Here is a 23,525-nt window from a genome sequence, read left to right on the forward strand (position 1 = left end):
ACTGTTGTGTTGGTGGAGTGGCTCCAGTGGTAGAATGTCTGCCTAATAAGTGTGAGGCCCTGAGTTGGAACCCCAGTACCACCAAAAAAAATTGTTAATTGTTATCACCATGCTGTGATTAAAAAAAAAAACATACAACAACAAAAAACCCTTATTCTTCCTGTCTCACCTAAGTTTGGTACTATTTGACCATTGTCTCTACTGTCCCAGCCTGTGTAACCTGCTTCTATGAGCTTGACATTCTACAAATAAGTAAGAACGTGTGGCATTTGTCTCTCTGTGCCTGGCTTATTTCACTTATTATAATGTCCTTCAATAACATCCATGTGGCTGGCCAGACGCTGGTGGCTCATGCCTGTAATCCTTGCAACTCAGGAGGTAGAGATCAGGAGGATTGCGTTTCGAAGCCAGCCTGGGCAAATAGTTTGCAAGGCCCTATCTCAAAAACACCCATCACAAAAAAAGGGCTGCTGGAGTGGCTCAAGGTGTAGGCCCTGACTTCAAGCCCCAGTACTGCAAAAAAAAAGAAAAAAAAAAAATCTATGTTGTCACAGGTAACATGTCATTTGCTAGACTGTTACTTTAAAATAGAACTGTATCTCCATTCCAATAGTTTTGGCCTAGAGTTTTTGAGTTGTGTTGTGTGTTGTTAGGTTTTAGAATCAAGCTTATGTTTATTTACAAACTTAATTTGGGATCCTTTGTGGAGTTCTTCCTCCTTCCTCACTGAAGCTCTACATGGTACCATGTTCCTTGTTGCTCCAGTGGGTCCCCTGTCATCCTCTACTCTTTGTAGAACAAGAAGCCCATGTGCTGCTTCCCATCTCCACTGCATTCTCTGTTGTATCCTTGGACATTCAGTCACAGGGGCCTCTTTTATCTCTTTTATCTCTTCCCAAGTCTGAAGCCAAGTGGTTTAAAAAAAACCTCAGATCTAACTAGGTTTTTCTGCTGCTTAAATGATACAATGGTTCTCCCCTTCCCCCTCCCTGGTACTGGGGTTTGAACTCAGGGTCTGTCCCTTGTGTGGGCCTCCTGTGACATTCCACCAGGACTGGTAGGAAGATGTTGGGGAGGGACAAGCCTTCTTCTGCCATAAGAAATGCTGAGATGGAATTTTTTTGTCCACGTGTTTTAGGCACCTATCCATGTCTCCTAAGAGTGAGTCTCAGAAGAGGGCTCTCGGTCATCAGGCTTGCGGACACCTCTTTTTTCCATACCTGTGTGTGTCCATCTTCTCCTGTCCTAATGAGCTGGACACCTCATTCCTGTTCTCCCTGCTAGAATCTGCAGCTGTTGTCACTTTTCACACTGCAGGTAAAGGTGTGGCATTTTCATGTGTGCATGCTCACCCCCTTCTGGGAAGCTGCACTGTTCTTTGCCTGCTGCTCTCAGTCTCTTTGTGCTCAGTGCAGTTCTGAAGTCAGTGGGTCATATCACTCATCTGCCTCTTTGCTTCCCATTTGTCTCTGTTTGGGGTTTTGCTCCTCTTTTGCTCCCTTTCTGCTATTGTGGGGGCTCATTGACTATTTTTCAATGTGCCATTGTATTTTATCTCCTGGCTTATTGACTCAACCCAGCCTTGGGCTTGTCATGCTTAACTTGTTTGTGTCAGCTGCTTTGCAGGAGTCCACACCTCCTCAGCTCAGTGGCACCCTGGTGCTCCTCAGACTCCAGCTCTGCCTCAGTCAGGATCCTGTCCCCATGGAAGAACAAGGACAATGGTGGGCTGGTCTCCTGAATGTCCTCCTCTTGGGGCCTTAGCCATGTGCTGCCTTGCTCCACTACTGGAGATTATTGTCCAGGGTCCATCTCTGTTTTCTACTGTTCACTAGGCTCCTTCTAGTTTTTCCATTTTGGTCAAAATTAACTTGATGTGATCTAACTATTGCTAAAATGGATTTTAAAGATTTCACTTAAACAAATATGACGAAATTTGAACAAGCGAAAGTCAGAAATTGCTAGTTATAACTCTCTACAGCATGCATTTTATTATGTAATTAATAGGGGACTAGAATGTACGTTAGGATTAAAAGCTCTGTCCCCTATATAAAGTAAGTATGTTTGCATCTTTCTCTTTAGTAGTTCCTTTGGTGACTCTGTATTTATGCAGCCATTTCCATTAAGTTCAGATCTGTGTAGTATCCTTCAAATGTAGATTCTTAACCAAGAAACTTCTTGAACTGAACAAAATCACAGGTCAGTGTGCTTTCTCTCAAAAATAATGGTTCATAGAAAACTCAGCATCCATTATGACTGAAAACTTACAGTGAACTACTGATAGACAAACATCTTCTAACGAGAGAGAGAGAGAGAGAGAGAGAGAGAGAGAGAGAGAGAGAGAGAGAGAGAGAGAGAAAGCCTGTGTCCAGTAGCCGCATCACAGATGGCAGTGGGCGGCTGGAGAATGTCATAGGATTCACATCAGGTCAACAACATGTATGAAGCTCTCCTCCAGAACCACATTCGGAAGGGCCAGGTTTAGACCAGTAATGTCACAATCTTCATTTGAGTTACTTCACATAGACAAGTGCTCATTTAGCTGAGGATTCGAGCTCTGCACTTCCCTGATGCCTACTTCGTTCATCTCAGTATGATTAATTCTCTGTGTGACGGAGGGAGGGAGAACGTTACTTTTCCTCCCTTAGGTTCTCTAACTGGGCCCCGAATTAAGTTGATACAGGACAGATTGATAGCAGAAAAGTATACATGTACTTGGAATCACCCACAGGAAAATGAAGACCCCCCCCTTTCCCAAGAAGCAGTTAGAGCTGAGTGGTTGCATACTAAATGAGAGAGAGGCAGATGTGGAAAAGTGAAGGACGAGCGTTACTCGAACCAGTCTGTTCTTACAGCTTTCTATCGGCGTTGGGTTGAATCTCTGGCGATAAGAGCAGTTCTTTTCTTGGTGGTGAGCGGGGGGCTCTTCCATGTGGTGGGGTAGGGGTAGTCTCCTGATTTTAGGAGGAACAAAGAGGGAAGGCCAGAATGCCTCTGTAGCATCAAGTGCCATATTTCAGGCACCCTTCAGGGATAAGGTGATTTAAAAAAAAAAATTTCCATTTCACAGGCTATTACAAAGGCCTCATTGTTTTCAGTGATTCTGGGTGTCACACTGACCTTGCTCACTCCTATTCCAAATATAGTTCTAAGAGGGTGTTGCACTTGTCCCTCAAATGTGTTATAAAAGTGCTTACATTCAAAGATGTTTTGCTCTATATGCACTTCTTCTATGGAGTACACTTAGTATGGCTGAAGAATTGCTTAGGGTCACGTTATTGATCCTTACAATAATCTATGAAATAGATGTTTTCCCCACTTCCTAAGGCAGTTAGGGAACTGAGGTAGAAAGCAGAGTGAACTTCAGAGGTAGGACACTAAACTAGATGGCTTTGGCCCCAGTATGGACAGTTACTCTCATTCTCTCCAGCTTCTCAGACATCCAAGGTAGGAGCTTGCACCTGTGGCATTGCTGTAATGGCAGCTGTCAGTTACTTGCAAGCTTCCCTTTAACAGCAGCTTCTGACTTGGCGTGGCAGTGTTCTACTGCTGGCCATGAAATAGTCCAGTGGTTATTCCTGTAGTTGTCAGGAGTCAGGGTGATGGTTCCTTTATAAGTATAAATATAAAATGCTGGTTAATGAAAATAACTTGATATAAATTGTGGAAACCATTTTAGACAACTGTTGGGCATGATGTAGTAAAGTTGGATTTGCTTATCTGACCCAGCCGTGCTACTTCCTGCTACACACCTGAGAGTCACATGCTTGTGTATATTACCCATGTATAACGTTATTCAGGGTTGTATTGTTAGTAGTAACCCGGATGAAAAAATAACCCAAATGTCCATTAGTAGTAGACTGCAGAATAAATCGTGGTATTCTATTCATACATGAAATAGTATCCAGCAATACAGCAAATGAAATCCGGGTAACATGGTTGGTTGATAAACAACATTTGAGCAAAAGAGGCTGCCCAGAGGAACATTGCTCCATGTTCCATTTGTCCTCCACAAGGTAAAGTAGGCACACAGGTAAGCAAACAGAAGGGCCACTGCTACTTTCCCAGGACTGGAGAATGCAGAAGGCTGTGGTGGGGATCCCAGAAGGGGCACACGTGTGGCTTTGAGGTGCTGGCAGTGTGCTTTATTGACCCAGGTGATGGCTGCAGTTGTTCACTGTTCTGCTAAAATCTGTAGGTTTATGTTTTATGTACTTTAGTATGTGCTTTGAATTAAAAGGTTAAAGTATTTGCTTAGGGGTTATTTTGTGTATTGGAGGGACCTAACTTGGCCTGCATTAGAAATGAATGGTTTACAAAGATGTTTGGTGGTAGAATATTTCTTGATGGATAGGACACTCAGAATAATTACTATTGGCCTGAGCTTTTCTTTTGCAACTCAAATGCAGCTATTCCTCTGTTTATGAAGAAAGTGAACGTCGTACAGGTTGCAGAGAGATCCGGTCCTGAGGTCACGGGAGAGCATGTTGTTTAAAGCAAACACTTACTCTGATTTATTACTTACCTTCCACCCCCCAATTAATCAGCCTTTGTCTGGTATGCTAAGTGTAGGGTAGAGCTGTGCTCAGGAGTGTTGCTGATCAGTTAGAGGCAGGGAATAGCTGCTGGCCGTGGCCAGCGCTGCTCCCCTCTCCCTAGCCTTCTGGTAATTCCTGAGGGCCACACTTCCAGAACATTGTTTTTAAAGTAGTACTTTCTGTTCTTGAAATATTGCAGTTGAAATTTAAAGAAACAAATCTCTAAGACTGATAAGTTTTATTTATATGACTTTAAATAAAGAATTGCAAATTTAAAACTCACTGTAAACACAAATGCCCACATTTTTGAGGACAAGTGTGTGTGTGATAAAATGTACATAATATTAAGTATCCGAAGTAAGTGTATACCTGAAAAATCTTGGAATTTTTCAGGGAGAGGGAGAAGAGAAGAGAGAAAGGAGAGTGTGTGGTGTGCACATGCATGGCGGTTTGTGTGAAGCCACTATCCCTGGAGCTGTGCCTCTAACCCTTTTTGCTTCAGTCTTCGAATAGGGTCTCATTTTTCCCTGGGGTAGTCTCCAACCCCAGCCCTTCCTCTTCCACCTCCTGAGTAACTGGGAGTACAGGGGTGTGCTACCATGCCTAGCCTCAGGCAAATTGTTTTTAATGAACGGAAGAACTTGTTCACCTGAACTTGGACATGCTAGCTAGGGCTGAGAATATCTGAATTGTTTTCCAGTATGCACCAAGTACTCCAGATAAGCCTGACAAGAGTCTTTTGTAGCTGACAGATGGATAGGAGGTGTGATGGTTTGCCAGTGCTTCTTGCTACAGGAGCCTGTGACTTTGATCTTTCTGGGGATAAGTTTACTGTAATAGTTAACATCTACTGAAAGTTTACCTTGTGAAAGGCACTGAGCTGCTTTTATATTATCCCACTCAATCTTACCTGCAGAATAAATATTATTATTTCCATTTTATCGTGTGGAAGCTCTCAAGGCCGTGTAGCTGGTAGGTGGCAGGACTGGCGCCGGGTTCCCAAGCCATAGGGCCTTAACTGCTTGTTCTGTGCCCGAGTCCACTGCCTTCTAGGTTGGCTTAGGTCATATTTTATGTAAAGAAAGACTTTGAATATTTATGCTCTCTCTTTCCAGAATTGTATTTCATATTACTAATTCCTGTGTGGTGAGTGTGGTGGTAGATTCTCAAACTTTACTGTACATATTAAAATTCTTTAAAACAAGGTTGTGTTTATGTGGAAAGTTGCTGATACTTCTACACGAGTGGTATATGAATCAGTCTGTCATCAGAGGGCTGTGCTTTTTAAAGCACATAGTCACTGGTTAACTTGTCCACCTCTACTCTGCCATGTTAGTTTAAATGAAAGTTTGAAAATTGCCAGACTTCTTTTAATGTTTTTTTTTCAGCAATGTGTTGTGTCTTTTAGGGTAGTAATAAAAGTCTCTCTCTACTGTCATAATCTCCACCCAAGGGTTTCTTGTTTTCAATTCTTAATATCTTGACATAAAATTGGAAACTTTTAAATTAGCATTCCAACTTCTTGACTCTGTGATACATAAATATGAAGGACTTTGACCAAGTAACCAAAAATATGAGAGGGCGTGAGCAGATGACTTCTCTGTGTCTTTTCCTTCACTAGCTCCGAATTTTATTAGGCTTTTACACACATGAGTCTCCTACCCTGCATTATACCCTAGCTGGTTTTACATTAGCGTGAGCTCAATGCCAAATGAACATTAATAATTATTATAAATGGGCTTTAATAGAATTTTAAGTTTGCCATCCAGATCGTTAAGGGATTTTCTGATTTGTGTAAAATGAAAACAGTACACTTTCCCCTTGGGAATTAGTTTATTATTGTATTGTAGACAGTTAGCATTTTAATTTAAAGGCATTTAGATAGCCATTACTTCTTGAGTAAGCGTTTTATTTTGCATCTGTAACCATAGATTCTTTTGCATTTGGAAAAAACACTAGAGATGTGCTGTCTACCTTCCCCTTTGCCTGTGGTATCATTGTGCAAGACTGTGGTGCACCTTCATAACCGCTGTATTGGCAGGGGTAATCAAGACCCTGTTATAGCCTTCCCTCCTGTCCTTCACCCCTGGCAGCCTCCAGTGTGTTCTCCAGTTCTATGACTTTGTCTTTTCAAGCATGCTATATAGGATGAATCAAGCAGGCAATGGTGGCTCACACTTGTAATCCTAGCTACTTGGGAGGCTGAGATCGGCAGGGTTGTGGTTTGAGGCCAGCCTTGTCAAATAGTTCTTGAGACCCTATCTCTGAAATAACCAGAACAAAATGGACTGAAGAGTGCCTGCTTTGCAAGCCTGAAGCTTTGAGTTCAAACCCCATTCCCTCAAAAAAAAAAAAAAAAAAAGGATCAAGCAGCTTGGTGCCTTTTTCACTCAGCATAATTCTGAGAGTTGTCCAGGCTGCTGTGTATATTGATAGTCCTTTCTGTTGCTGGGTACTTTTCCATGGTATGGATGTGCTAGTTTATTCAATCCATTAAGGACAACAGCTTGCAGCATCTATGAATAAAAAGTGTGTGTAAATATTTGTGTAAAGTTTTTTTCATGTGAACATAAGTTTTACTTTCTTGGGTAAATGCCCAGGAATTTAACTGATGGATTGTATGTGTCTTAGCCAGTTTTCTATCACTGTAACAAAATCCCTATGAAAAACAACTTAAAGGGGGAAAGATTTATTTTGACTCATGGTTTAGAGGTTCAGTCCATGATCAGCTGGCTCCATTGCTGTGGGCTTGTAAACATGATAGTGGAGAGTATGTAGCTGGATAGAACTGCTCACCTCATGGTGACCATGATGGGGAGGGGGAGGGGAAGGGAGGAAAGGAGGGAGGGAGAGAGGGAGAGAGAAGTTCCTGGTAAAAGATGTACCTTCTAAAGCACTCTCTCAGGTCCTACTTTCCAACCAGGTCCCACCTCCTAGTAGGCCATCCAGCTATGAATTCACCCATGGATTAACCCACTGAGGAAGTTAGCCTCATGATCTTAATCACCTCTCAAAAACTCATTGGCTGGCACCTAAGCCCTTAACACACGAGCCTTTAGGGGTCAATTTTAGATCTAAACCATACCCCTGGTAGATGCATGCTTAGTTTTTGTTTTAAAGAAACTGCCAAACATTTTTTCTGAGTAGCTACATCATTTTTATATTCCCAGCAGCAATTATAAGTGACCCAGTTTCTCCTAATCAGCATTTGGTGTTGTCACTGTTTTTCATCTTAGGCATTATGGTACTTACGGTGTAATATCTTCTTGTGGTTTGAATGTGCACTTCTTAAATAGATAGTGCTTTGAACATATTTTCATGTGTTTGTTGACCATCTGCATGTCCTCTTCAGTGAAATGACTTTGTGTTTACTGCCCACTTTCTAATTGGCTTATTTACTTTTTGCTACTGAGTTTTGAGAGTTCTTTATATTTTTTAGATATTAGATACTAGGTCATGTACAAGGCTTGAACATATTTCCGCTCCTGAACTTGTCTTTTCAGCTTTTTAGCAGGATTGTTTGCAGAGCAAATACTTTAAATGTTGATAAAATACAGTTCATCACATTTTCTTTTTATGAGACATGCTTAGGGTATCAATTTTAAGAACTCTACCTAGCCCTAGCTCTCAAAGATTTTATCAGCTTATGCTTTTATTATTTGAATCCCTGATCCATTTTGAGTTAATTTTTGTTTAAGGTATATTAGGATATGGTTCTTTTTTCCCCTCAGAGAAGTCTAATTGCTCCAGCACTATTTAATTGCCCTCACACCTTTGTCAAAGATCTGTTGAACATGCTTGTGTGGGTCTATTTTTAGATTTTCTGCTCTTTTCTGTTCCATTGTTTATGTGTCTTATCTGTCTTGATTACTGTAGCTATATAAAGTTTTGAAACTGGGAAGACTGATTTTTCTGTGTTTATTCTTTTTCAAAAATATTTAAACTAGTTTGGTTCCTTTGCCTTTCCATATAAATTTTAGTATAATCTTGTCTATTAAAATTTTTGGCTGGAATTTTCATTAAACTTGTATATCAGCTTGGGAAGAATTGAGCCAGCCAATCCATGAACATAGTATATCTTTCCATTTATTTAGATTTCCTTCGTTTGTATTGTGCACTTTTCAGTACACAAACCTGTACATGTTCTGTTAGATTTATATCTAGTTATTTTTCTTATTGAGAAATTATAAATGACATTGAATTTTAAATTTCAGTGTTCATTGCTAGTATTTTGAATACAATTGATGTTATGGTTATCTTGTATCCTACAACCTTACTGAACGTGCTCTTTAGTTCCATGAATTTTACCTTGTACTTCTAGTTGTGTTTTAAAACCTTTTCTGTGTGTCATCAAGCTTTGGATTTTCTTTGCTTGCCCAAGTGTGTCCACAGTAAGTAGTGGAGCTAGACTCATGATAGCTCATTCATTAATTCACGTGATTTGTTCATTATATAGGCCACAACAGAGCCAGACATGGGGTTCCCCCTGCTGGAGCCTATAGTCTGAAGCCAGATTTAGAAGTACTTTGATTCACTGTATATTAATGTATTCAACCCAACCTGTGAATGGGGAATCAAGGCCTGCTGAGCCAGTCTTGAGTGGGGGCAGAGGATGTCTAGGGGGCTTCCTAAAGAAGGGGAACAGTCTCCTAAGCCAAAGTTCTTATTCATTCTTGTCAAGTTATGTCAAGTTTTGAAGCAGAGATGTCTGTGATAAAAGCTCATATGAAGAGAATTCTAGACAGTGCTTGTGAGAGAGCCCAAGAACTCTTGGCACTGAATGAATGAAGTTCTCTGTTGGTCTCCATATGCTCACCTCCTTTACTTGCTGCTGCATGAACCCCCACTCTCCAGCTCCACCAAGGCCATACCTCAGACCAGCCAGCAGTCCAGCCAAACAAGCCTGGCCCTCTGCTTATATGGGGCTGTGGCTGGGCCCTCCTCAGACTCCCCCTTCCTTCACTCCCATGTCTCCAGTTTTCTCCTTGCTTTTGGATTACTTTCCTCCTGCCTTCTGGCAAGGAGGAGTCATTTGGGATGCAAAGGTGATTCTTTGGAGTATTGTAGGGTCAGGTACCCTCACTGCCAGTTTGTTTTGGAAAATCACCCATCACTAAGCTCTTGTAATATTTTCTGGTCAGTTGTGAACTAGATCTTATTGCATAGAATTTGACCTTCAGATACATTTCTAGATAAAGATGGACCCCTATACCCTTTGAGAAGGGAAGGCCCAGCCCCCCGCCCCCGGCTTGTGTGCTCCCATGGCACCAGGCACCTCACATATATGGTGATGCTATTCCCATGTTATCAGAATGAAACTGTCCCCATCCTGTGCCTTTTGACCAGCTCTGGCAGTGTGCCTAGCAAACTCCTGCCCTGCCTTAGGACTGAAGATGCTTTTTTTCTTCCTGGTTTCTTCAACGGAAGGAGAAATCGCTCGTCTTTGAGTCGGCATGGAAGAAGGAGAAGGACATCGTTTCTAAGGAGATAGAGAAGCTCCGCGTCTCTGTCCAGACTCTGTGCAAGAGCGCACTTCCCCTGGGCAGGACCATGGACTACATTCAGGAGGATGTGGATGCCATGCAGAATGAGCTGCAGCTGTGGCACAGTGAGAACAAGCAGCATGCAGAGGCCCTGCAGAAGGAGCAGAGGTGAGGGCGGGCAGGACCTGCAGAAGGAGCAGAGGTGAGGGCGGGCAGGCCCTGCAGAAGGAGCAGAGGTGAGGGCCGGCAGGCCCTGCAGAAGGAGCAGAGGTGAGGGCGGGCAGGCCCTGCAGAAGGAGCAGAGGTGAGGGCCGGCAGGCCCTGCAGAAGGAGCAGAGGTGAGGGCGGGCAGGCCCTGCAGAAGGAGCAGAGGTGAGGGCGGGCAGGCCCTGCAGAAGGAGCAGAGGTGAGGGCGGGCAGGCCCTGCAGAAGGAGCAGAGGAGGAGAGGTGGGGGAGCTGCAGAAGGAGCAGGGGTTGGGTGTGGGAAGGAGGTAGATTGGGGGAGAAAGGGGCACTGCCCAGTAGCCCAATCTCACTGCCCCCCATCCTGTCCTTTTTTACCTCCTCCCCCAAAGGAGAACTGGTATTTCTTCATTTAGCACAGCCAGTATTTCTTGGTACAGTTAGGAAAGATAGGGAGTTGTTGTTCAAAGACAAAATAGATTTGAACATTAAAAAATACAAAGAACTTTGCAGTTTGGATACCATTTTTTTCGTGTATCTTATCACAATCCCTAAAGTTGTGTAATCAGTTATAACTTGAAAGTAATTTTTTACTGCAAAAGAAATACTGATTAACTCATTTAAAATTGTGACTTTAAAAGAAATATATTGCCACTAAAAAGTGAGACTTGTTTTAGGGAAGTATTTGATATATTTATGATTAGTGAATCTGGAAGCATGTAATTATATCAGTCTTTGATTTTTTTTTCAGAAAATCATTTACATATATGGACTATGAGTCCATATAATTAAAAGCTATATTGTAATAAATTTTTACTCTTATTAACTGCTTATTCCTTAAAAACGCCCCTTAAATTTAAAATGTACAGTATGAAGGAAGCTAGAAAATCAGCAAGCACTTTTCAGTGCCTGTTGTAGCACGGAAACTGGTTATCGCTTCTTGCATTTTGATTTGAAGTATTGAAAAGCATCACCCCAGACATTTCTTCCTTACCTCACCTATGCTGCTTTATTACTACAAAGATTGGAAACCATTGTTCTTTGTTTTGTGTTATAGTTTGTATTTTAGGCTTTAGAAGCCTAAAGGGAATGGTTAATTTTTACTTTAGCTTTCCAAAGTAAAGTTGTCCCAGTATTTAGCCCAACAATTAAAAGGTCAACCTGTCACTGTGTTGAGCAAATGAGCCAGAGACACCTGGGTGGCCAGAAGACCCTCCTAGAGCAGTGAGTCTGTTTCTGAGGTGAGGTGTCCTCTGGTGAGGAGGGCTGGTTCAGACCGCATCCACGGGTACATTGCTGCTTACTTCCTTGCTGTCCCTGGGCTCTGTTTCCCATATAATTTAAGGATTTTAAGCCTATCATTGAAGAAATGTTAGCCTCTTTTAAAACAAATCTCGTTATTTAACTTCACACTTAATTGTGTGCCAAGGATTGTGGAAACATGAAATAGATTTGGTCAGGTGTGAGTGGCTTGGTCCTTTATGTCAGTACTGTGGGAGGCTTGTATTTTGTTATTTTTCTTGAAATGAACTTACTTTTGTTGTATTTTGATGTTTTAATAAACAAAAATAAAACCATCAGGAGATTGATGAACTGCTGGTTGTGTTTCCTGTCAGTGTCACAGACTGTGCCGTGGAGCCCCTGAAGGCTGAGCTGGCTGAGCTGGAGCAGCTGATTAAAGACCAGCAAGACAAGATCTGTGCTGTGAAGGCCAACATCCTCAGGAATGAGGAAAAAATTCAGAAAATGGTGTACAGTATCAATTTGACATCACGAAGGTGAATATTCAGCATTTCAGAGAGTGTTAACATTGAAGGAAGATAGGAAACCATTGCTCTCAATCAGTTCAGTTTGCTGAGAAAACAGACTGTGTTAGTACCACTGTCCAGCTTAGTTTTAGAGCTTTAAAACTGAGCTGAAATTAAAAAGACCTGAAATTCTTGCTAGTTATAAATAGCTCTTCAAAATGCCTCTGAGATTTGTTTCTGCAAGCCTGTTCTCTGTGTTTCTGCTGCAGTCTGTCTAATCCTGTGCCAGGATTCGCTAGCAGGTTAGTGGTGGCACCCACCGAGGAAACGGCAGCCCTTTAGCCTTCTGAAAGGACTTCACACCTCAGCATCGCTGTGTGCTTTTTGATAGGCACTTTATAGGGGAATGAGGTCTGGAAATGATGAAATTATAGGTTAAATTTCAATTTGAACAGGGTTAATTTCAGCTTGCATCCTTATAAGGTAGATGTCAACTGTTTAGGGTTGTTCCCCCTTCCCTTTTATAATTGTATATACTTCTTTATGTAATTTTCTTATTGGTTCCTCTTATCTTTTGCTTGCATGTCTAGCCCTTGACCTTCATACATTGACAAGTGAGATTTCAGTCTGGCCTTTATGGGTATTGTCTGACATGAAGTTGTCATAGGCTACCTCCTCACTTTCTTCAAAATTTTGCCCCTGTGTTGTCTCCAGATGGATAGTGACTGAGCCCCCTGGAGTGTCTTTAAGAAGAGGGTCTTGCCGAATGAGGAAGTGACATCATTTTTTTTTCTTTGTATAGGTGTGTGCATCTAAGAGATAGGTAGCTTGGGAGAAACCAAATAAGGAAGACCTGGAAGGCTGTACTGATTTATAGATTTTATCCATTTTTTGAAAACTGTTTTTTAAAGCAAAGTTTAGGGATTGTAAAAAAAAACACATGGTTTATACTTAGCTTTTTAAGTTGCATATAATATTGTAAATACTTACTCAGGTCTTAAGTTATTGTATAAAGGATTTCATTGTATTTGGAGAGATACTTACGGGCTTAAGGTCTGGATCCTGACCCTTCTGTTTCTAGGTAACGTTTATTGTGCAAACCTAGTGCCATGTTAAGATGAGAAAGTTGCTTCTTTACAGATCATACAAATGGCATGGTCTGGTTTTCCTTGGTACAGTTCAAAGTAAACCCTTAGTGGGTTAGTGACAGGGCTCCCCAGGCCGAGAGTGCAGGGGCTGGTTATGGAGACCTGCCTGCAGATGCCCTGGGTATCTTTGCTTTTAGAAGTGTACCAGACAGTTCCATTTGTAAGATTGTATGAAACAGTTTTGGGGGAGGGGAAGATTATTAGTTAACTAGTTCTTAGTATGCTTATAATCTCTTTTCTACTAAATTGAATGACTTAGCCATACCCTAAGTGCACTGTTTTGCTTCAAGTTAAGATGCATGCCTTTTGTGAATTTGTACATATGAATAGATTTTTTGTGTTGCAAAATTACATACATTATATGTGAGTCAAATTTTGTATGAAGTAGTCTACCAAATTGTATCATAAAGTTTATTTTTCTTTTATATGTAAATCATTAAAAATAATCACCTATTTTTTCTATAAGTGTATGGATTGTGCAATTCAGTTCACACGTGGAAAACCATGAGTATTTAGATTTTGATTTTCACATGTGTGCACGGAAGTACATCTTTTCATATTGTGACACCCCTTTCCTGTATTAATTGAAGTTTTATTGGATAGGTAAGCATTTACCAGGAATTTTAAGATCATTTATGAAGCTTTTTTAAGGCCTTTACATGTGATTACTACTGTACTTTATACTGGACTAATTAAATCCTATTCCTATTTAATATTTTGAGAAAATATTCATATGGAATTCTTAAATATTTTCCTCTGCTACGGCTTATAAGTTTTCAAAGAATGCTGGAGTCACACTTGAGGAATTTGAATTTATACATTCAGCCTACAGTGATTTATGTTCAAAGGAAATGTGTAAGAGTTTGGGAAAAATAGTTCAAGACTAAAATTCAGGCTTCCTACTTTGATATTGACACGTGTTTTTCTTCTCAGTAACCTAAAAAAAAAAAGAATAGTGACTTAAATCTGTGAAGACAAAAGGAGCCCTTCGTGAACTGAGGGTTTGGTTTAGGATTTGGACTGGTGTGGGACTCTAGTTGATGTATTAACAAGCCCCCGAAATGATTCTGGGCTGCCCTGAACAACTGACTGACAAGTACTGCAGAGGGGAAAAGTTTTATGTTTTTCCAGGTTTTTTTTTGTTTTGTTTTGTTTTTGGCAGTACTGAGGATTGAACCCCGGGTCTCACACTGCTAGGCAAGTATTTTTCTTCCACTTGGACCATGTCCCAGTCTTCCAGGTGTTTTGGTAAGCATAATTTGTTTAAGCTGTACGTTAGGTAGAGGTGAAGCTCCAATCAGGTCCCTTTTGCTTGTCATGTATATTGGCATAAAAGGGAGTTGGGGGAGAACTCACTTTTTTTTAACTCAGCAAGAGAAAAGAAATTTAAATGTTTTTCTAAACTTGGGACATCATGCTTGCTAGGCAGGCGCTCTACCACTTGAGCCACTCTACCAGCCCTGAAACTTGATTTTGAAACTATTTTGCAGGGCTGGAGATGTAGCTCAAGGGGTAGAGCTTCTGAAGGAAAAGATTATGTTTGTAGCTGAGTTCCAAATATATGATCCATTTCTTAAACCAAGAAAATTGATCTTTCTGGTAAGAAAAAGAAATTTCAAAAAAGTACAAATTTTACAGAATGTCATAGGCTGGTGGCCAGGGAGGAATCCATGCTTCGTGAGGGACTGAGAAGGAAATGTGTGTTTCTGCTCCAGGGTTCTGAAGGAGGGACTCCTGAGTCCACAGCATGGCTCCCCACCCAGCAACTGGTCAGGAGCCTGGAGGACGTTCTGGCCCCAGGCCCTGTCAGTCAGTCAGAGCACAGTGAATTCTCAGCATCTTACTTGTTCTTCATTGCACTCTTGATTCCCATTCTAGTCTCAGCAGGACTGCATGGTGTGACAGGTCATCAAGCAAAGTCTGCACTTGAGACCTCAGAGCCAGTGTTCTGCTGTGGATGACGGTGTTTAATGTGCGTGGGCCTGACTTCTCACCAAGTGGTGCTGTGAGTGCTGGGTGTGGCTTATCTCCTCATCTCCTCCCAGCGTCTGTGCAGCTGCTGTTGTGCACCCCCTCCCTCTGCTCTTTACTCTAGCCAGTTGTACTTGTGCCTTTTCTCATGACAATTAACCTCTGAGCATGAGGTGCCAGAGAGCCAGTGTGGGCACCACAATCCTGGTGGCTCCACCTGGTGAGCCAGCAGAGCAGATCTCCACTCAGCCCCCTCACTGCTCTACCAGCCTACCCCACCAGCGTGCCCACCTCATCACACAGGAGACCATGTGCTCCAGCCTGGCAGATGGTCTCAGGGTCCTCAGACAGTCTGAGCGGCCCCTTGACTGTTCCCGTTCCCTAGCCTCTAATCCTTCTCACTCTTAGTTAGCCTGGGGAGGTCTGTCTGGCCCCCACTTGTCCTTCCGAGGGGAGGGAAAGGAGAGAATGTTATCATTCTCTTTAATAAAAATTGTCATCTTGGTTTAGGAATGGACTGGGCTTGCAGGCATCTTCAGTGGACTGTGCCCTAGTTGGGACAGGCCCTGGGAGATGTGCCTATGTCACAGTCCTACATCACTTCCCAGAAGCTTGTTAGGGACCCTTTCAGGGCTGGGGCTCTCAAACTTTCCATTCTAACTCAGGCAGAGTTGACGTCTGTGACTGTGTGCCTGACGTTAGCTGCCTGCGTCAGTGCTCAGGACTGGGGATCTGTCAGGAAGCCCCTTTCATGTTTTGTTGGGGCTTCACGGATGAAGAAAAATGCCTCTGGTGTGCACTTTTTTTTTTTTTTTTTTTGGTGGTGGTGGTACTGAACTTAGGGCCTCACACTTGCTAGGCATGTGGCTACTCTGCCAGCCCTTTTTTGTGTTGGGTATTTTTGAGGTAATGGTCTCATGAAGTATTTGCCTAGGCTGGGTTCAAACTGCAGTCCTCCTTATCAGTGTCTCCCTAGTAGCTAGGATTACAGGCATGAGCTACTGGTGTCTGGCCATGGTGTACACTTGTTGATGATACCTTGGCTCCCCCTTTCTCCTGTGAGCCTCATGGCTGGGAGTCATGGGTTAACTTCCCATTCTACAGACAATGAAACCAACATCTGGAGAGCAGTTCCAGGCCTCTACCAGCTGAGTCCATGGCACCACTGTGGCCACCCCTGGGGCAGGTGGGTCTGGCTAAGTGGGCAGAGGACATGGCTGCCCTAGGGCTGAGGGAGCACTAGGGAGAGTGATGACCGCCAGCCCAGGGTGGCCTACCACTTGCTTACCTATCATTGGAGGAGCACCAGCCACTGGAGGACAGCAAGGGGCCTGGCCATAGTGCCCTCCTATTTTGCTGGTGCCCAGCAAGGCTGTGGTGAGTGAGTACCCATGAGAGGGCAGCATCAGGCAGGCATTCCTGGTCTGCAGGACTCCTGTTGGGTTGTACAGCCATCCTCTGCCCAAAACCATGCACTTGAACCAAAACCTTGACACTGGTCCCAAGGGCCCCAGCTGCTAAATCCAAGAGCATCAGGTGGGCCAACTGACCCCGTGTCAGGCCCAGCAGGTCTGGCGCCAGCACCCACAATGCTTTTAGGGGTCCTAAAAGGATTTTAATTTCTTTTATAAGCAGAAAGAAAAGTGAACTTGTAAGTCAAAGTGAACATTTTAATATAGACTGTTTGTATAGTTGTCTTTACATTAATGCAGTTGTAAAGAAGAATTTTTAATACTTTTTTTATGATGCAGCCCCAGGCATCATTGCTCACTTGGGCTCACACCCGCTCCATTCCTGTGTGGCTCAGAGCTACCTCGAGGTTGACCCACCTTGGCTTCACCATATGGTGTGTGGGGAGAGGAGCTAGCTTGCATTCCTATCCGACTCTTCCACTTCAGGGATTGGGTTCAAAAGGAACATGTATTTGGGGCAGTTTCAGTGCAAACATGGGTGAGTTTCTGTTGTGTTTTGTTTTGGCTTTGTTTTTTTTGTGGTGGGGCTGGGCTTTTTGCTTGCAAAGTGGGCACTCGCATGTGTGCTTTTAGAAACAGACCTTTCAAAGAAAAACTCTTAGGCCTTGAATTTTAAGCACTAAATGGGGTCCAGTAGTTTCAAAATCAAAACCTCCCTTGAGCACTCAGCTTGGATCCTTCAGCCTGCAGTGTTGGGGGTGGAAGCTCTCCTCTCAGTTCCTGGCGGGCTGTGGCTTCTCACTGACCCCCCAGAGGTAGGCCCAGGAGCCAGGCTTGCAAAGCAGGCCATTCTTGAGAGTTTGCTCTAAAACAGCACATCCCTCTCTGTTTTCTTTATTTTTTACACCTGCCCAGACATCTATTTGTGGTGTTGAAATACTTGGACTCCTTGGAAATGGAGTGAAATAGTTCACAACTTGCACAGAGCAAACAGGCGTCAGGGTGAGTTGGACTATGTGAGCCGGCAGGGCATGGCCTGTGGGCACTTCCAGGCTCTGCTTAGTACTGTTCTCAACCTCCAAAGCCCTCTGCCCAGATGTTGCCTGGCACACGAGGGAGGTGAGTGCCAGGAACGGGGCTCCAGCTGCCTTTGTGGGCTTTAGCTGGCCTACGCTGGCAAATGTTAGATTTCCAGGAAGTTTGTGCACCAATATATTAAAAAGCAAAGGTAATGCATACTGAAACTCATCACTTAACCATTTTACCACATTTTACTGTCACCCAGGTCTAGGGGTTATTTGTAGCTTGGGTCTCTGTGGAAAATAGTGTCTATAGCACTGTGTATATCCCCTCTCCAAGTCAATTCAATCTCTCTGGGGGCTGGTGATGGAATTCAGTGGTACAGTGCTTGCCTAGCATGCACAAGTTGTTGGGTTCCATCCCCAGCACTGCAAAAAGTAAAACAAAATTCCTCATGGCCAAATTGGGTATCATTTTTACCATGGACACTGGCATATACTACATTTCAGGGCTTGGTTTGTTGCTTTGCCAATTGTCTTTTGACTTTTGTTTTTTGGGGGTGAGTTTTTGATGGGACTGGGATTTGAACTCAGGCAGGCACTCTACCACTTGAATTATACTCCCAGTCCTTTTTGCTTTTGTTATTTTTTATTTATGTCTAGGAGTGAAAATATCAGTCAACACTCATGCCAGTGCTATGCTTGTTTGCAACTTGGAGCCACAGAGTGGTTTTAGATACAAGAGTTCAGCAAAAAATTAAAATCATTCTGTGAGCACCAATGGGCTGTGTTGAATTTATAGGGTGTATTTGAAGGGTATATTTTATTAGTAGTAAATTGATACATACCTTTATATTGGCAGCATTTTAAAACGTACTCATTATGGTTTCTTGCACTAGGATTGATATTTCTAATTCTCTTCTTCTGATGGGGAGGTGGCTCCCCCATGGTCCTCTGTGGTGTGGCTGGGGAGCCAGGCAGGCCCTGAGGGTCTGGACTTCAGCCCTGCAGGTGGCAAAGAAAAGAAAATGTCTCCCCTTGAAGAGCAGCTTCCCAGAAAACTGGGGATGTGTCGTGCCCCTGCTGTTCCTCCCCCCCCCCCCAATCATCCTGCATCCCAGGTATTTCATGGTATGTTCCGAGCATCCCCAGGCCTGTGAAGGGCTGGCTCTGGTCTCTGCAGGGCAGTAGGGGAGGTGCAGAAGGAAGGTGCGTCAGCTGCTTTCCAAACACCCCACCACCCTGCTGTCTACAACAGCCTCCTGAGGCTCTCCTCCCTCAGGCTCTGTCTTTGCGAAGAGACACATTCAAGGGTTTTGAAGGTGGCCTTCCTATCCTGATTCAGTGGCTCCAGGTTTTGAGGTGCCCTTGGGTCCCATGCTGCAGATGGGCCTCCAGAACCAGAGCTGAGGCAGAGGGCCTGGGGAGGCAGAAGTGGCGTGAGGAGTGGGTTCACTGAGGATGATCAGCAACTCCAGGGACAGGTCCCAGCTTACCCTGACCCAGGGTCCTGCCAGGTGATGTCTCTAACCTGGCCAGCATGGTGTGGTGAGGGGTTTCTGGTGCCACACTCTGGTCACCCCGGACTCTGGGTTGATTGTGCTCATGGGGGCATTGGATCCGAGCAACACTGAGAGGACCTGAGGGTGGGCCCCGCTTGTGCTGTGTCGCCCTGCTCACTTTTGTGGGTTTCATTTCCTGATCGGTCAGAAAATGGCTTGCAGAAGTAGACAGGCATCACCCGTAATCCCACCTTCCAAAGGTAGCCATGATTTCTGTGTTGGTGGCTAGGGTGGATCTGTTTTCTCATCTTCTCAACAAATCCCTGATTTATATGCCATATTGTATGGTGTTTTAGTGTTATCCCATCTAACTGACAAACATTTTATTATTTAGGGAGCCAAGGTTTGCCAGCATTTATCCACATATCTACCAGTCTCTGTTCATCATTCATCTTGCATCTAGGATCCTTTTCCTTCTTTCTAAAATTGATCCTTTAGAACTAACTTCCTTCCTTCCTTCCTTCCTTCCTTTTCTTCCTCCCTCCCTCCCTTCCTCCCTCCCTTTGGCGTGACTGGGGCTTTGCACTTGCAAAGCAGGTGCTCTACTGCTTGAGTCATACCTCTAGCCCTAGAGTTTTCTTTAAGGAACATGTGAAGCAAACAAAATTGTTTGGACAATCCCAGAAGCTCACTAAGGGTTGACTGGATGAAGAACCAGTTAGGACCACCCATCCCCACTCAACCTGCCTGCCTTAGTGGGAAGGAGCAAATACTAGCCACAGCCCAGGGAAGTCTGGGTTGGCTCTCAGGACTGAGAATTGCTGGACCCCCAAATCCCAGCTGTATAGGTGCTCAGCTGAGTCATCCCTACTGACAAGTCACTTACTGTTTGTCCTGGATGGGGAGCAGCAGGGGCTGGTACTTCCTTCCATATTCTAATTGTTCTTTCATACTTTCTTGTCTCTGTCTCCTCCTTGTGCAACTGGGTCATTTCTTGAGCACTGTTTCAGTACATAGCCCATTTCTTCTTCAGATGGGTCTAATGTGCTTTTCACTGATCCATTTATATTTTCCAACCACTGTGTTTTTAATTTCATTCTTTATATTTCTAGAAATTCTGTTTGATTCTTTCTCAAATACCCTGGTCCCATCTGGAGAGTCTGTTGGCACTTGCTCATATTCTTAAGCTTTTCTTTTACTTCTTAAGAATTAAAGATTAAAATGGCACTTTCCCCAACCTAGCACTCCCCACACTCCTTCTCATCTTTATTTGTCTCCATAGAGGCAGAGTCTTTTGTCTGCTTTTCTCACATTTGTGTCTAGTTGCTTGAAGAGAGTTCAGGAAGCATGTAGTCTCGTGTCTTGGCTATTTTTGCCTGTGAGGTCATTTTTCTGAATTTTATCCATGGGAATTCTTTGAGGCCCAGATTGAGGTGATCCTTAGGAAGGACTTGTATTTGCCTCTGTCCGTTACTTGGGGCACAGTCAGCCTAGAATTGCTTCACTTAGGTTTTGTTGAAGGCTGTCAGGACACTAAAGTGTCTGTGAGGTTGGGATGTGATTTTAACCAAAACTCTTGTGTGAGGCTTCACCTGTGCCAGGGTCAGGATGACCACGCTCTCTTGTTAGGCCATTAGTTTAGTTCTTGTTACTTCGTCTTTTAATATCAGTGCTTTTAAAAGAAATATTTAATTGTGGCAAAATACACATAACATAAAATAGATCATCTTAACCATTTTAACTGTACATTTCAGTAGTGTTAAGTATACTCATACTGTTGTGCAGCCAATCTCCGGAACTTTTTGATCTTTAAAACTGAAACTCTTTGCCTATTAAACAACAAGTCCATATCCCCACTCTCTCAGCCCCTGGCAATCGTCATTCTACTTTCTGTCTCTATGACTTTGACTCCTCTAGGGTCCTCATGTAAGCAGAGTCGTGTAGGATTTGTCCTTTGTGAATGGCTTATTTCATTTGGCATAATGTCTTCAAGGTTCATCCATATCATAAGCTTGGGTCAGAATTTCCTTTTTTGGTAGGGCTAAATAACGTTCCATGGATGGATATGCCAAATTTTATTTCCAGTCATCTGTTGATAGATACTTGGGTTGCTCCCACCTTCTGGCTCTTGTGAGTGATGCTGCTATGAATGTGCATATGCAAATACAGAGTCAAGTCCCTACTTGCCATTTTTTGGACATACCCAGAAGTGGGATTTCTGCATCACATGGCAGCTCTACATTTAATATTTTGGGGAACTTCCCATTCTGATGTGTATAAAATGGTATTACATTGTGCTTTTGGTTTGTTTCTCTCTAAAGTCTAGTGATGGTTGCATCTTTTTAGGTCTTACTGTTTTTGGTATAACTTCTTTGGAGAAATGTCTATTTGAGTTCTTTTTGGTTACTTTTTTTAAACCATTGTTTGTGTTTATTTCATTGTTTTACATTATGTTTTACTACATTTTGCTTTACACTGGTGGTGCGGCTCTGCAGGGTGCCAGCTCTGTGCAGGGATTGTTATACTCTCACTGGGCAGGCGCTACACTGGCCTCTGCCCTCTGCACAGCAGGCAGAGCGCAAGCTCAAGCTCAAGCTCTCAGACAGCTTGGGGTAAGGGCTCTGCCTCCTTTGTGCATTTGAACTCTGAGCACCTGGGAGGTGTTTAACAGGTTTTCTTTATATTTTATCTGGCATTCTAGCTCTTTCCATCAGAGGAGCAGTCACGTACACATTCCATCACACTGCAGAAACTGTAGTTCCTGGACATCTATTTTCTTGCCATGTCTTGAATTTTTTTCTGTACCATCAGAGGTATTTGCTTGTGTTAGAGAGAGCCAGAGAAATTTTGTATAGATACATGCAGTGTTAAGCTCATGATACAAAGGAAGGAAGGCAAGGCATATATAGGTACATGTACACCATGATCATAATTTCATAATTATCAGCTGTGAAAAGGACATGAAGGACACGAGGAGAAAAGCAAATAGGTGATCTCTCTGATGACTGTAATAGGGTACAACATAATTTCCTTTGAAAAATTCCCCCTCCATTGGCTTAGTCATACCGTCATTCAGTCTAGATTGAGTCCTTGGCTCCCGTCTGTTCCTGAAAGCCAGAGATCCTAAGATGGAGGAGATTAGAAACACCCAGTCCATGGTAAGTGTGCTTGTGGTCCTGGTTCTGTAAAACATGAGAAGCCATGGGCAAGTAAGGTTTGCTGATACATTATTGGCGGAGGTGTCTACACTCAGATTCCAAAGGTGACTTAAGAAGAAACAGCATTTTCAGGGAGGGAATCAGGTCACAAATGCTTCCATTGAAAGAGTTTAAAGTCAATGACTTCCTTAGGACTATGACAATGCAATTCCATTTTCAAAAATCTTTTCCCATCACTAAGAGCACAGAAGGGATCTTAGCTGGGATAGGTGACAGAAAGTGACCAGCATTTAAAGACAGAAAATCCCAGCCCCCTTTGGTCTTCTCAGAGTAATTCAGGATTCCTATGTGGAAAACTGGAGAGAGGCAGGATCCCAGAGAGGCCATGGGCAGGGCAGCCCCATCTTTCTCTCTTCTCTGCCACCATGCTGCCTGCTCCAGGCCTGTTAGCAGGCTTCTTTGGGTTGTTTGTGAAAAGTCGTGCTCAAAGCTGGGACTTAAACAAGACATATTTCCCATAGGACACAACACACACACACACACACACACACACACACACACACACACACACACACACACAGGGTATCACACTCTGCTGAAGTTGCTTTAATGGACATTTCCCCCAGAAATATTTCTCTATGGAAAAATAAATTCACAGGATGTAATTAAAACCATTATGTGTGTATGTTGGCCTGGACCGTTCTTAAGTGTTTCACCAAATGGGCCACCAAATCTTTATTTGAATGAAGGCCAGCTTTGTTCCCATCTATCAACAATGATATTTATTAATTGCAACACAGGGTGTTCTTCTGTTACTTTATGGCTTCAGAAATAGCTTTCTGCTGATTCCTTGCCCAAGGCAGTATCATTGGTTCTGACCCCAGTGTGACCTCTGCAGGGAACAGCAGCCAGGGTGGCCTGGTGGCACCTGGGTAGAGAAAGCAGCTTCAACTGCCCCAACAGGTCCCCTTTAGGCTTGAGCTCTCTGGCTTAGGATCTATGAGAAAAAAAATTCCAAATAGGAGAAGTAATTTCTGAACCCAAACAATGTGCTCTTGAGTAAGACAGGTAAGAGGAGTTGTGTGCTGTGTATCTTCATTGTCCCCTTCCTATTTTCCTTTCTTCTGGGTCCTTTGGGGGACTTTTCTTTCACTCCAGTGCCCTGGTGGGGGATCTGACTCTGGGGCTTTGCTCCCTGTCTTGTGGTGGGCACAGGACCCTGGAGGAAAATGAGAGTGCTGCTCCTTGGACTGCTTATGCATATAGGGGAGGAACTCTGTTTTTCCCATGGTTACTGAACTAGGAGCCTGATGGTCTGTGACTGGGGCCACAGCTTTTGAGCCTGTATTGAGGCAGCACATC

At 43.3% G+C, this 23,525-nt stretch overlaps 1 protein-coding gene across 6 annotated transcripts in view; it reads left to right on the forward strand.

The window, feature by feature from the left end:
* Traf3ip1 (TRAF3 interacting protein 1) overlaps window positions 1-14,003 on the forward strand; it is a 55,727-nt gene extending 41,724 nt beyond the window's left edge. For all 6 annotated transcript variants that reach the window (XM_074072141.1, XM_074072139.1, XM_074072140.1 and 3 more), the window contains 2 exons: window positions 9,966-10,189; window positions 11,822-14,003. In XM_074072141.1, the coding sequence (XP_073928242.1) occupies window positions 9,966-10,189; window positions 11,822-11,987 (390 nt within the window). In that variant the 3' untranslated portion in view covers window positions 11,988-14,003. The remainder of the gene's footprint in view (window positions 1-9,965; window positions 10,190-11,821) is intronic.
* Window positions 14,004-23,525: the final 9,522 nt, after the last annotated feature.

The sequence above is a fragment of the Castor canadensis genome, chromosome 4 (assembly GCF_047511655.1).
Source record: "Castor canadensis chromosome 4, mCasCan1.hap1v2, whole genome shotgun sequence".
Lineage (NCBI taxonomy): Eukaryota > Metazoa > Chordata > Mammalia > Rodentia > Castoridae > Castor > Castor canadensis.